The 15,174-nt window shown below is 32.9% G+C and overlaps 1 protein-coding gene across 2 annotated transcripts in view; it reads right to left on the reverse strand.

The window, feature by feature from the left end:
- Window positions 1–415: 415 nt before the first annotated feature.
- ARHGEF7 (Rho guanine nucleotide exchange factor 7) overlaps window positions 416–15,174 on the reverse strand; it is a 321,898-nt gene continuing 307,139 nt past the window's right edge. For both annotated transcript variants that reach the window (XM_044670524.1, XM_044670523.1), the window contains 3 exons: window positions 8,967–9,066; window positions 8,521–8,575; window positions 416–3,430 (listed from right to left, as the gene is read on the reverse strand). In XM_044670524.1, coding sequence (XP_044526459.1) covers window positions 3,308–3,430; window positions 8,521–8,575; window positions 8,967–9,066 — 278 coding nt within the window. In that variant the 3' untranslated portion in view covers window positions 416–3,307. The remainder of the gene's footprint in view (window positions 3,431–8,520; window positions 8,576–8,966; window positions 9,067–15,174) is intronic.

The following is a 15,174-nucleotide window of genomic DNA, read 5'->3' on the forward strand; positions in this document are numbered from 1 at the left end:
TACCATTAGTAGGACTTTCTACATATTTTATGGACAACTGAATTTCTCCAACTAGAACAATCTGCTTTGTCAAGGGTTGGTTGTTGTTGTTGTTGTTTTTTTTTTTTAATCTCCCCTTTGTTTCATTTTGGTCAAAGACGGGGAGGGGAGGGAAGGAGAGGAGAAAGAAATGGACATAGTTGTGGTCCCCCCCTCCCCCCCTTCTTTTTTGACTTTGTATCCTCAGCACTAAGAACATACCGTTTTCTTCCATAAGGGAAATTCTTGCAGTTTTACCTTGGACTTTCTAACAGGTTTCCTAGTTTATTGAAGTTAACTTTGTTCTTCAAATTTTTTTGGTAGTCATAAAAAATTCATTTACCCATTCATAAAACACAAGAGAATTCACAGGATGAAATGACAATGTCTCATAATATAGGAAACAAATCATTGTTTAATATTAATTACAACAATGTAGCATAAACATTGTAGTAGTCAATACCAGGACATTATCTGTAACATTTAGATTAAAATTTTCTCCAGAGTTATTGTAAATGGATGCTCTAGATTTCCTAAACAAACGATTGGCATTAAGAAAGTCTATACAAAGGCAGTCAGTTGTTTAATGTCCAGGATGTCGTGACACATGGTGAGACAAACAAGCACATACATCATTAAGTACACCAAAAAGAAGATGCTACATTTCAAACACAGTTTAGAACTGAAAGTGCTTCACATCTATAGGATAAGAAATGGCTTCATCTCCTCATCCATAAAAGGTGAGAGCAAAGAAGTAACCCTTTCAAAGGTTAAATACACAGTGCCCCATTTTTAATGTTTATATCAAATTCCCAACCCCTCAGAAGGTCACACGGTGAAATGTAGAGTGTATGTACAAAAGAAAAAATTTTAAAAAAGAAACACTCAAGATGCATTTTCTTTGCTCCCCAAAAACCTGACTTATTAATTCATGGTTTGGGATCTACAGAAAGAAAAAGCAATGCATTAACACGGTCATCTTAATGACCATCCCCTATATGAAGGAATGAGACATTAAAAACACCCATCATACTTGAATTAAATACTTCATTCTACTATTTAAGGCATGTTCTGTAAGAGATCTATTCTGGCATATGCTGTCGGCTAGAGTAGTTCTTCAGTTAGGACAGATGTTATATCTCTCAGCGAAGAGACACAGCGATACCACCTTTAACAAAGTGATGGAGAGAAGATCAGATCAAAGTTGTTCCTGAGTTAAAATCTGCTAAAGAAGGCAAACTTAAATACTTTCCTCCTTTGTACTATCTCCCTGTGCAATGTCCTTTTAATTGTAGGCAATTAAGGAACAAAATCCAGTTTAAGAAAATTTTATAAATAAAAAAGCCTAAAACTTATTAGCCTTGCGATATCTGCATTAAGTGTGAATCTTGAATTAGAATGAAAAATTCACTTATATTTTTCCCCCTAGATTTTCTCATCGATTAGCCATATCACAAAGGGTTTGTGTGTACAATATTTCTAAAAAGAAGACTAATTGTGCCACTGAATTAACTCAAACAAATTCAGGACCAGAACCTTTAATGATATGAAGTTGATTCCAAAGGATGAAGTGTATCAGAGTACAGGTATTTTTAGGGGGAAACACTCCCATTGTCTTATGCCTAGTATTCAGAAAATTCCTAAATTCAGTCAACCACCTTTCTGGGTACAGGCTACATGAATCATACCTGATAACCCTCTGATGCCAGAGGCTGGCTAGTCTTTCTGAGCCTTCTGCCAAGAGCCCCACTGTACAGCATTGCAGGTTTTTGCCTCTTAAAAAAAAAATTTGCACATGCTCTATGAAACAATTCACTTCATGTTAAAGCTGACTTAATCAGAAAAAAAAGGAAATAATCTGTATGAAATATGAAACACTGAAGTTCCTGGGATCATAGTTCTTACACCACTGAAGCATAACGGAAAGTGGTTGTTCTTTAGGCAAGGCTTTCACCTACTCCAAGCCACTGGTAAGATTTTTGATTGCTAGACTGAGGCTGCCTGAAAAGCAAATGTAATCCCAGACTTCCATTTCCCCATTAGCTTTGTATTTTATACAGAGGGTGTGCAGAAAGGGTAGGAAAGGAAGAGAGGGAAAGTTTAAACTTTTTAAACTTTCAGTTGGCTGGACATAAAATGTATATTGCTTTATTCTTGCCAGAGAAGGGAAAACCTCTGCCACTGAGCATTGTGCTGCATCCTGATGGAAAAATAGATCTCATAGAATTTGGACTGGCCTAATAAAGAAACCCTACCCATGAATGTTAGCTCATGATATTACCTCTATTTGTTTTTGTTGGCTGCAGTGATTGTATAATAAATAATACATTTTATTTACATAATATGGTTTTAGATTCCTCTTTTTGAAGGGAGGACAAACAGTGCACTTCATCAAGTTGCTAGCGATCTATACATAAACGTCTATGTGTGATCTCAAAAAATAGAGTAATTAAGTATTGATAATCACATTAATTAGACAAAGGAGACAATTGCATATATCTTTAATTGGCCACAGTAGGGGAGTATGTCAATTTCTCAAATAAATGTAGGAATCATGGGCTATTTGTTTAAACTGGTCAAAAGATCCTGGGCTCAGAACTTTTGCATCCTTAAGGTTTTTTAATACTGTTTTCAGCAAAGACTTGTAAGTCGTTTTAATGCTTGGGCAGGCATAAATAAGGTTAAATTATTTAAGTGTACTAGAACAGAATATATTTTTAAATGTGTGATGCGAGTAAGTAACTTAGAACAAATATAAAGTTCTACCAATAGGATTCAGACATTTTTATCCTCCACTCAGATGAATGCATGATTATGCTTTCTAACCCTTGTGGCCATAAAGATAAGAGGGAAGGAAATTCTAGCATGGTGTCAGCCCAGATACAGCAACCATGTGTGCATTAAAAATTATAGATATTTACAAGAAATATATATATGTATATATTTATATATGTTCAATTAAAAGTCACTGATGAGAAACACAAGCTTTTAGTCAGTCACTGCACTTTTTGTAAAATGAGGTAATTTAGATGCTAACAAATTTAATTTAATGCAGTTTGGGAGCCATAGTCTCTATCATCACATATGGACTCTTCACTAAATGGCTTCATCTTTCTATACACACGATAAACAAGATCTTTTCTATACATATGACAGGCAAGATAACTACTCTGTTCAGTTATATCCTGCTTTGCAGTGCTCTTGATGTAATTCTGACAAATGTCAGAAGGCATCCCCAGCTTGAACTAAATAACTGGTCTTTCAATAGAAAGAAAAAAAGGCAAGTTCATTATAAATTGGTTTCATCCCAAGCAGGATCATTCATATTCTTTAAGACTTTCCTTACAAGCTTTTCCAGGTCTTTTCGTGCTCTCTGTTCTTCTTCTAAAGATTTCTTCATCTTTTTATTATCCTGAAAAAAAAAAGCAGATGACATGTTCATTTATTTTCAGCACTGAACAGAACTTTCCTTCCCCAAAATACATGCTGCCAAGAAAAGAATTCCAAGCACTCATTTAAAGAAAGTCTGGTGCAGATTCTAGTGCTGTTACAATGCAATATATTTATTCAATACTCCAAAAGAGCTGACATAATTTCCTGGCATCATGAAGGAGAAGTGCCTGATGGAAATTTCATTTAAGTGTTCTTATAAGTACAACTGCTACTGGGATCCAAAACATGTCATGAAAGGAAAATAGTCCTAATGTCCCTCATTAAAGATTCTTTTTTAATACAGAAACATTTGTTGACACAATCCCTTTGTGATGATATATCATAAAAAGAAAGCTGAAAATAAGAAAATAAACTATGTGCCTAAATCCCGCTCCTTTCTGTTCCACAATTACCAGCAAGCACTTTGCAAAGGAATCAAAGTAATGATATGCCAAACTGCAAGCAATGGAATGACTGTTCAATAATCACTCATTCTCAGATAAGACTATAAATCCATCCCTAGTGAAAAACAATGGGAACAAGCAATAAGATTACTATTTTCTCCAAAAATAAAATACCATTTCTTCTATTCTGACTAAAGGGAGGCAATAGAAATGGGTGCAAGAGGCCACAATTTAGCACCCATTGAAAGATGACAATGTTTTTAAAGAAGATGATGTAAAACTAAATACCTGTCCACCTGGCTAATTTGCTGAGTATCATTTCTTTGGAATACTGGGTAAAAATAGTCCTGTAGGGATGGACCAACTTGCCCTCACTAACCATAAGAGATGTATTAGGATGAGTTTTCATAAGCCAAATAAGTTGGGATTTCTTAATAGTTTCTCTGATATGGTGCTCAAAGTCATATTGTTTCATGTTAGTCCTGTGGTTTTAAATTTATCCCTCTCAGAATCCAAATAAGCTAGGAATTCTACCATCAGAATTATGTTTAAGCTGCTGTTACTGAGCTGACCTCTGATATATCAGATACCTTTCGGCTTGGCACTTTTCAGCTGCAGAAGATCATTAATCATGGAAAAAGGACATAAGAAATAAGGAAGTAGAAGGGGTAGGGAGTTCTATTTAAGACCCTCTCTGTCAACAAGAGTAATTTCTGTTTCACTGAAGCTTCTGGAAGAAAGCTATTAATTGCTAATCAAATAAAGCTTAATAATATCCAGTGTAAAAGGCAAGCCGCACTTAGAAGGCTCCAGCGACTAAGCACTACCAAAAAAAAACTTCAGCAAGAATTTTGCAGAGGCCTGAGTAGGTTGGACTATGTTTGTGCTTTCATCAAAGACCAACAACGACAAAAAAAAACCAAGTATATTTGAAGAAGTACATGTTGACCTCCCTACTCAAGATGATGAGAAAGCGTAGTAGGAATACTGGTCTACTTTCTACTTTGTCAAGAAACATAAAATTTTATTTGGAAAGAATGGAAATAATCTTTCAAAAAGGAAAATAATCTGAGGAGACAGAGGGGAATCTCTAACTTCTGCCTGGCTAAAGGATAAAAGAACTAACATGGAGAAGGAAGGAAAGCAGAAGTACCCATGAATATCATAGGTATTTCATAGGTATATGAGCATTTGCTTTTAGCCAATGCAGCTGGATTTTCTAAATAGGAAGTGGTTTCTTGTGCACCAAAGGAAAGCTGAAGGAGATCTTCAAGAGCTACCAGTGGAGCGATCATCCAGTGTCTTTGAAAGGAAGAAGAATTAAGTAGAAGTAACTCCCTGATGAGGGGTACCAACAAGGCCATTCATTAACTGACATGAACAACAGTCCTCTTCTGAGAGCATATATCCATGGCATATTAAAGAGTTTCCTAATAAGCCATAACAAATTTGATAACTGCTCCCTAGTCTTAATGATTTCCATGAGGAAATAATACTAATGCTGTCAAAAGAAACTCGGGAAACAGGGCTGAGAATTTACAAGTTCCAGGGAAAAACTGAAGACTATGAAGTGTTTTCATATTGTTGTCAACTGAAAAAAACAAAAGAGAACTGGGAAATAAATAGCTAGTTAAAAAGAGAGTATCTGATCACGTCTTTCACATTAGTTTATATTAAGGTTTTATTTTGGGGTTTGGGTCTTATATATTTTCTTACAATAATGACCAATATGGAAGTATCAAATTGCTAACCATCTCCAAAAAGGGGGAGGAAGGAAGGGAGAGAGGGAGAAAATTTTGATCTTATAATTTTGGAAAACATACTGAAAAATTTTATAACAAGCAATTGGACAAATAAAATATCTTTGAATAAAATTTTTAAAAAGAAGATGGTATCTGAGAATAGGTCTTGCATTTCTAAACCATAGCTTAAATATAGGAATGACAGTCCAGGAATAGACAGAATCTAATAAGAATTAGTAAAACAAAAACATTTCTCTTGAACCTCTGGTCAGAGACTACCAATCTGAATCTATCAAGCCAAGTCCTAAAAAGAGCTGGAGAACCAGCAAAGGAAGAAGAATATCAGGAGAATGGATGAGTATTACTGAGGCAAAATATGGTTTTATAAATAATATCCCATTAGATTAACTTCATTTTCCCTTCTGACAGTGGTACTAGATGGTAGATTAGGACAAGTCATAGAAACTGCAAACCTGGATTCCTATAACCTTATTGGGCAAAGTTCTCTCATGTTATCCTGGGGAAAGACATAGATTAGATGATATTACAGTTAAGTGTACTTGAAACTAGTTGAATGCCAGAAGTCAAAAGAGTAGTAATTAATGGGTTGATACCAATTTGGAAGGATGACCCCAATGGTTTGTTCCAATTGTTTTTGGCCCTAGGCCATTCAACATTTTTGTTAATAGTATAGATGAAGGCCTAAATCAGATACTTCTAAAAACTCCAGGTTACACGAAACAGAGAGAAATAATGAATACTTTGGGTGATAGAGTCAGGATCCAAAAAGACAAGTTAGAACACTATGCCAAATCAAATAAGATGAAATAGGGGCAAATGTAAAGTCCCATACCTGAATTCAAAAAATTAATAGTACAAGTCTTGAACAAATAGGGGTAAGGATATATCCAGAAAAGAGTTCATCTGAAAAAGATCTAGGGTTCTTAGAAGATTTCAAACTAAATGAGTCAACAATGTGAAATAATTGCCCCGAAAAAGCTAACGTGATAGGTTGCACTAAGTAGGAGAGTGTCTATTATACCAACAGTCCTGGAATATCACGTTCAGGTTCCAGGAATGCATTTTAGGAGGAACTATGGCAAACTGCAGAACTCCAAGGAGAGGAGAAAAGGATGATGAAGAGACTGGTAACCATATCAAAAGAGGGTTAGATTAAATAACTGGGCATATTTAGCCTGGAGAAGAGAAGACTTGAGATTTAGAGGGTGAGAAATGACAGTAATCTTCCAGTAGAGCAAGTTGCCATTATTCAAAGATAATTGGTATCAGAAAAGGGCCACGTAAAGCGAAATCAGCTTTAAAAAAGTAATAATGGTTTTATTGGGTGCTATTTTGGAAAGTGAGGCTGAATTATATAGTTTACATTTTAAACTATATACTAATCTTAGAATGAACAAAGAATGAAGTCTTGATTCTAATTTGAAGGGTTTAATTTTCCCCAAGATCTTTTATAGTAGAATGATATATCTTTTGCACTGTTTGATTTTCATAGCATGATCAAAAGAGATCAATATTGCAAAAATATTTGAGGATTTCATTTATTATCTAAAGGTCCTCTTCATGCTTTGATAGTCAAATTATTCTCTTCTGAAGTGCTTAAGAACAATCAGTGGGACACTGGCAATTTGTTGGAGGGTAGGAAGAAGATGGAATAGGCAAAAATACTATAGTGAAGTTAGGTAGGATGTCTGAGTGAAGAGTAGTTCTATAAGTGAGTAGTTCATTAGTCAAAAATTTCCTTTTATGAGAATTTTTGCTGCCCACATAACCTATATGAATAAAAAGCTGGTCTTATGAGTGAGGAAAACCTTTGAATCATAATGGCAAGTAAAGACTAGTTTCCAAGACAGTAACTGATCTACATTGGTAGACAAAAGTTTTAGCATGGGGAGTTTCATATACCAATGGAATTATAGGTCTAGACCAGTGACGGGCAAACTAAGGCCTGCAGGCCATATGCAGGCCCCCTGAAATGTTCTATCCAGCTGTGCTACATTATTTCTAATCTGACAAATATAATGAGTAGGATATGATACAATGAAACTTCGAAAGAGTTGCCTTAGAAACAGACTTACAGATGAGCATTTCCTTTCCTTTGGCCCCCTCTTTAAAAAGTTTGCCCATCACTGGTCTAGACCATAATAAAATGCAACCTTATAACAGGAGGACTAGGATGGAGAATGAAAAGGGCTCTTTTGTTGAAAAGGGATGACTTATTCTACTTGTGCCCAGATGGTGGAAAAATAAAATAATTGCAGACAAAAGGGTGGAAGCTGTAGCAATTCAGATTCAGTTTCAATTTAAGGAAAACTATCCTAAAACTTAGAATCAGCCTTTGTTATCAGATGGTACAAGAAAATGGCACAAGAAAAGCATACCTTCTCGAAAGTGGAATATTTTGCCTTCAGAAACAGTTAATTTGCTTCTATTGGATATTTTCAAGTAAAGGAACATTTAGAGATTACAATTATAATTAATCTGAAAAGATTATGATCTGAATAAATGTAAAGTATTTCTATGAAACTTTTCTGTAGGGCTGAGGCTATATTCCATTCTTATTCTGGTATCCCAAGATATATCTTACAGGCTAAGGTAAGGATGAGTGATATTTTTTCCTGTTGTCACCAGGCTCAACTAAATAGCTAGTGAGAACAATCTGGGACTGCTGAACTATTTAGGCTATTTTATTTAAAAAACAAAACAAAACAAAACAAAAAAAAACCTGGGCATCCTCCTTCCATCTTTTCAACAGGTATGTGAAATAGTTCTCTAAGACATCAAAATATCTGAAGACATGATTTTTCTATGCATATTTGGTGACATATGTAAGCATATTCATGTTTACATTTATAAAGAATTTTTTTTCTGACAGAATATATGACTAAGATATGGTTGTTACCCACCTGTCTTAATTCCTGGACTTCATCTTTTAATGCATATACTGTGTCAACAAGACTCCTGAAAATAAAATATGATCTGATATATTAAATACTGCCATAAAATTGAGAAGCTATTTTAAAATGTTTAGTCAAGAGAGCACCTGCCAGAGTACTTAAGTCAATGTCGTTACTCTATACTCTTAAATCTTAATTTTTCTAATGTTATAATGTTGACACCTAAATTGAAGGGGTTTAAACTCAAATGATTTTTGTAAGTGGAAGAATTCTCACTCAAAGTAAAATTATATCTGTAGAAGAGTAAAGCTTTTACAACCATAAGCCCACCCTCACTGAACTTCATCAATGCCATTGATGGCCCCCTCCCAGGAATGGAATGGGGGCAGAGGCAGCAGGCAGATAACAAAATTTTAATTTGCAAGCCATCTTTGAACTGTTGGAAAACATCTTACTTTTCCTCTATCACAGTCTGACCATTACTTTTAGTTTCTTCGACTATGATTTTTTCTTCTTCTGGAAGCAGAACTTGGGGAGCAGATTCTTTACGGGAACCTAGGATTATTAAGAAAAATTTCAAATAAGTACAGTGCTAACACTAAATGAAACGATTTGACATTTGAAATTTCTCAACTATTATGATTCTCAGGGCCAGGCATTTTGCATCATCTATGATATTTCTGTTGAAATCTCAGTCTATTGAATTTATATAACTTAGAGCCAATCCCAGGTCATTATATCATTTTGCTTTCTCTAATATCTCTTAAGACTCTTCCCTGAGAGTGAAAAATGAAAAGAAAAACCAATCTTCTGAACCTTTTTAGACTGAAAACTTGTCATGGACCTTTATTTATAACTGAGATTTTCCATTAGGGAATGAGTGAAAAGCTTTGGGTCATACTTCTGGCTAGATAGCATCATCAATTAGGTGCACACATTTTAAAAAAATATACACATTGGTCATGGTAACATACATTTAAAAAAAAACCACACATATTCATGACCATTAAAACTGTTAAATCTAAAACGAGGTTTGAAAAGAAAAATTGAACTGCTATGGTATTTGAAATGTGAAAAAAATATCAAAATTTAGTTCAGTGTTTCTTTCTAAGGATTATTTTCTAAATTCTCAGGAATATAAATAACTGTCTACATAAAAAAAAATAAGAAAATAATCAGCAGGTTAGGCATGCTAATCCATAGGCTTAGCATCTAGCACAATGCTTTGGCACATAGTAGGTGCTCAATAAATGTATGATGAAGGAATGAAGACTGCATTGCTCTGACAAGCTCAAAAAATTGGAGCAGTTGTTTTTTAAAAAGAAGACTGGCATATGTGAGAGATTATAACAACAAAGAAATCTTTTTAAGTAAAGAAAAAATTACAATTACGGCAAAGCTCTAGAAAATATTATTCGTACACTGAGAAAGTATATGTTATATATTATAACATAGATGTAAGTCTGAGAAACCATTATCTATGAAAATAAACTACCACAAGTAGAGTTGTGATAAATTACCAAATTAAAAAACAATATATAGTCCTACAAATATATGAACCCATATGCTTAGGAAGTAATGTAGTAAGTTGTCACATCTGGGGTCCTTCAATTTCAGGATTGCCATTCTTTTATTTCACTAGTCAAGTTATTTCTAAAGATATTTATTGAACACCTTTGTAGTCACTGAATTGTGCTAGATGCTATTTTTAAAAATCCAAATAAAACTAAAAAGTTACTGTATTATAACTGCCTTGAAAGAAGACAGAATTATTTGTGTCTTACTTTAAGTTTATTCTCTTCTTAATGAATGAAAGGATTTAACAATCACTGAAACATAAATTCAGAGGCTTCATAAAGTGATCCTACTATATAATCATTCATATCTTTAACATAGCTTGTCTAGTGGCATAGTTGTCCCCCTTTGAAACACATAAGGTACTGCTCAATAGTAGATTTAATAAGATTTTACTTTAAAAAAAATAAAGGGAAGAAGTTTCAGAAGTATTCAGAATAATCATTTTAGTGTTCTCACATGAAATCTTTAACTGTATTTGATATCTGGAAATAAACAAGCCCTGAAAAAGTGAGAAAGAAATACAGTCCTGAATGTACCAAATCTCATTTTCTGGTATGTTTATTATTAAATTATTTAAATGCTATTTCAAGGAAGACCTTCCTACCCATGTTCTTGAGAGGAAAATGTCATGATGTATTCCAACTGTTTTATCACACTTCTGTTTGGAGTATCAAATTGTTGTCTTGTTTACATTACACTACCCACCTTTACAGATAAAACAATATTTTTAATATACTGAGGAGATATGGAATCATCACTCTAAAGATAGGTGAGGCTATGTATGACTCATAATTATGTCTCCAAAATTATGAGTGATCTATTAACAATAATAATAATAATTTAAAAAACCCATAAATATCTATTTATTATATAAATTTGGGGGTCCTTCATTCCTCAGCCTGGCAGATATACAAGATAACTCCAAATTTCTCTTCTACATATTTTACTAGAAACCCTCAGTTTAATAATGGGAATGCAGCTGGGCCATAAAATCTACATGGAAAGAGGCTGGTAGAAAAATGCCACCAAAAACAAGTGTAAGGGGAAAGCACGCGAAACAACTGTTAGGTTAATAATAGTTAATAATGATAATAATAATGTAATAATAACAATAACAATGATGGTGATGATCAAAGGGCTATTTCTTTTGATCTTCACAACACTCCTGATACAGAACTCAGAAAGCTAAAGGTGGTTTCTTGTACCTCTTACAAAAAAAGTGTTAGTCATATGAGCACAAGAATAATTTAATGTTTATAATTTATCTACAAATGAACCAAAATGTACACAAGTTTATTTCACATTTGTAGAAGGGGAACAGTCTCCTAATTATTCATGCAAAGAATACCAGCCTGATGAAGTTAGTACTAATCGGAATAGAAAGCTTAGCCATGTAAATTTTCTCACTTATCAGTTACCCAATTTATATCATACTCATTCTTAACAGATGATTCATACACTTTGTTCCAATCAGAAGAACATTAGTTTTCTATTTCTCTGTCACATTCAATTTGTAATTCTATACCTCCTCAAAATAGGATAGGTAACGATAGCTTTAAAAAGATCATTTCATATTGCTGTGTACTGAAAACACCGTGGTTGCTTAACAAAATATGTTTCCAAATTTAATTCATAATATTTCATGAGGCTATAATGTATTTTGAATAATGGAACAGTCCAGATTTCTAGTCCTTCTATTCTGAATGGTTCAGATCACATTGGTTTTTAATAGAGATTTTACTTACAGTTTTCAAAAAGAATAACAACTGGTACTTGCCATTTGTCTTCAAATGAGACTATTATGTGATTTATAATAAAGTGCTATTTTGTAGAGGAAGTGTGTATATATTGGGTTTTTTTCTCAAAAACACTGATAAAATCACTTAACCTCTACATCTTAGTTTCTTCATACTTAAAATGTAATGACAATACTAATCTGCTTTGGAGAACTGGTATTATAATGGTTACTAAACAAAAATACAGTGTTTACACATTTTGGAACAACAGAACTTGCTATAAGTATTCTTAAAGGAAAAATAAAAATCTCCCTGAAAAATAGGAAATCTTAGGTTTTAATTTGAAATACACAGGTTTTCTTGTTTTAAAAAATAAAAAATCTCCTGAGATCTTCATTAATATGTATACTTCATTAGCTACTATTATTACTTATGCTTCATATGCATTCTATACATATATATATATTTGGTACATGTGAACATGTGTGTATGTATGTATATATAAATATATCATTCATATATATATGCATATATAAATGAATGGCAATGTACATGCCATAGAAGATAAACTTTATATTGGACTTCTATTAATGGTATGTCTCCCTTAGCTATGGGTATCTGATTCTTTAAAATTGTCAGTTTCAGAAAATGGTTGAGGGGAAGATTTTATGAGAAGATTTAAATTATTAAGCTCCAAAGAGCTCTATGGTGATAATCTATGTCTCCCTTCTAAATATTTACTAAAGTTACTGCAAAATATAAGATTCTAAATTTGAGCTTATTAAAGTAACAAAGTAGTATTTTTCAATATTTGTAAACATTTAAAGTGCTACATAAGTTAAGTTACAACAACAGTAACCATTTCAATGACACATTAACAAATACAAAACCTGGTTATTTCTTACTCAAATAAACTTTTAAAAAGCTGGCAAGCTGATAAGTATCTAACAGAATGATAAAAAGGGAGTAAAATTTAATATTTTTTAGATACTGTCATGGCAATTCTTCCCCCAAATTTATGTTACATAGATGAATTGAAAATCACCCTCTAGTAAGATGCCATAAATATTTAATTTTGATGAAACATCACCTATAGCCCTATAAAGCTGTGTTTATGCAACCCCAGACAAACTGGTTTTAGGGGGAAAATATAAATTCAAACAATCAATTACAGGTTCACAAAACATCAGAGGAAGATGATACTGAAGATCTTGTAGCCCAACTCCCTCATTTCACAATTGAATAAATCGACTAAGGAGCTAAAGAGACCACTTAAGGTCACTCTGTGACTTAAATCTCAGGCCAGTGTACTTTTCACTAAACTCTACTGAAAAGCAATTTGACAGAATTAAATTCCCATTTTCAAAAAGGGTTTGTAGTAGAACCACAACCTAAAAACTTAAGTTTTAAGAGGCTGTTTAGCTCAGAGAAAGCCTTACAAGAGTAGCAAGATTATTATTAGCACTTTAAAAATATAAAAAGTCTTCCAGTACTAAAATTTCTAATAATCATCTATTTTCATTTATTTTTAAAAAGCAAATAATATTACCACATTAATTTGAAAGGAGAATCTAATTCTTTAATAAAAATTTTCCAGATGCTAAATGAACATCATTGACTGGTAAGGTTATAGTAAAATGCCGATTCTTTTTTATTTCTGGCCAAAATCAAACATCTTTTTAGGAAACTTTTCATATTTATTTTTATTCAGCTCTCTCCCACTTACCTAATCAATGTCAGAGAGAACTTGTGAGGACTTTGTCTCATAAAAATTAAAAAAAAGTTGTTCATATCACCATTTATGGCAAACAAGGGGAGGGGGCATATTTTCTGTAAAAGATTAAACTTTTTTGAAAGAACAAGGAAAAAAGAAAGAGAAGAATAAATAAATGGAAAGAAATGACCAAATATTATCTAGAACATCTTTAACTCTGAGAAAATGCAAATTCTACTGCTAGGGAGGGCTTTAAAAATGTTTTATCATCTGGCTTTCATTTATACAATGTGATTTTTAGAAGAACAGCCAAATAATATAAAACTTTAAGCTATTCTGTTTTCCCCCATGTGACAATTAAATATTAAAAGCCACAGGCTAGCAAATGCAAAATTTATTTCAACTGTACATAACATGTCTTTTTTTTTATAAAACAAACACTTCATTGCCATATGCGACCACAAACAATAATATGCATACTGTACAATACAATGCAACATTCAGATATACATCCAATTTGTATTCTCAAATGGCAGTCACCTAAAAGATTTCTTTTCCCATTCACAAATGAAATCCACAATATATATATGTATATATATTTCAATGATTTATGTTATTATATACACATTACTGTGTTTTGGCAACTTTATGCAAAACACTCAAGTAATAGATCATAATGTGATTTATGGTAAATACTAATTCATTGGAAACATCATTTAAGCCATGTGCAAAAGTACTAAAAATGGCTCACACCTACCTTCTAATTCATATTCTTCATTCTTTCATTATTATACTAACTGTATACATATATTACAGAATTGCATAAACATAAGGTACTATTTTCAGCTTAAGTTCCACAAAAATAGAAACACTGAACCTTTGGACTGCATATCACCATTGCCACACTGGTATATCTTTTTGTTAGTTTGTTAAAGCCTGCAGCACTAATACTTTTAAACCAGTTCACAACAGTTAATGGTGTAAGACAAAAACGAAACAAATTAAAAACCCAAAGGATAACCAAAAACAAACAAAACAAAACAAAAAAAAAACCACCAGATTTTTCTTATTCTGTAGTGACCCTTAGCTTCAACAACAACAAAAAATCACCACAATCATGTTAACTTCTAAAATAAAGACAGACTTTGGTGCGTAGAGCATCAATAAAAATAATTACCAAAAAGTCCCTTAGTGTAATAAAGAAAAATTCAGGTGTAGTAATGACTAAATTTAAATATTGTGATAAGATACAATTACATAGTAAACATACATATAACAGAGTTCTTCTGAATAAAGGCTATGAAAACAATGCAGAAAGAATTAATAAATATTTGCCCCACAGGTTAAATATCAGAAAAGGATAACTATGATATGAAAATTAAAATTAAAACTAAAGTACTTCTGGCTTCATTACATTACAAAGTGAGCATATATACTGTAGTACTGTCAACTTTCTTAAAAAATTCAATTTTCAATTTTCCATGTGAATTAGCTGTACACACAAAACCTAGTCACCTTAAGATGACTCTGGATTCTTAAAATGGGTGTGTGTGTGTGTGTGTGTGTGTGTGTGTGTACACTTTGTATTGGCCAACCTTTTTTAAAATATGAGTGGGAAAACAAATGAAATCAGTG

Source organism: Gracilinanus agilis, chromosome 3 (genome assembly GCF_016433145.1).
Source record: "Gracilinanus agilis isolate LMUSP501 chromosome 3, AgileGrace, whole genome shotgun sequence".
Classification (NCBI taxonomy): domain Eukaryota; kingdom Metazoa; phylum Chordata; class Mammalia; order Didelphimorphia; family Didelphidae; genus Gracilinanus; species Gracilinanus agilis.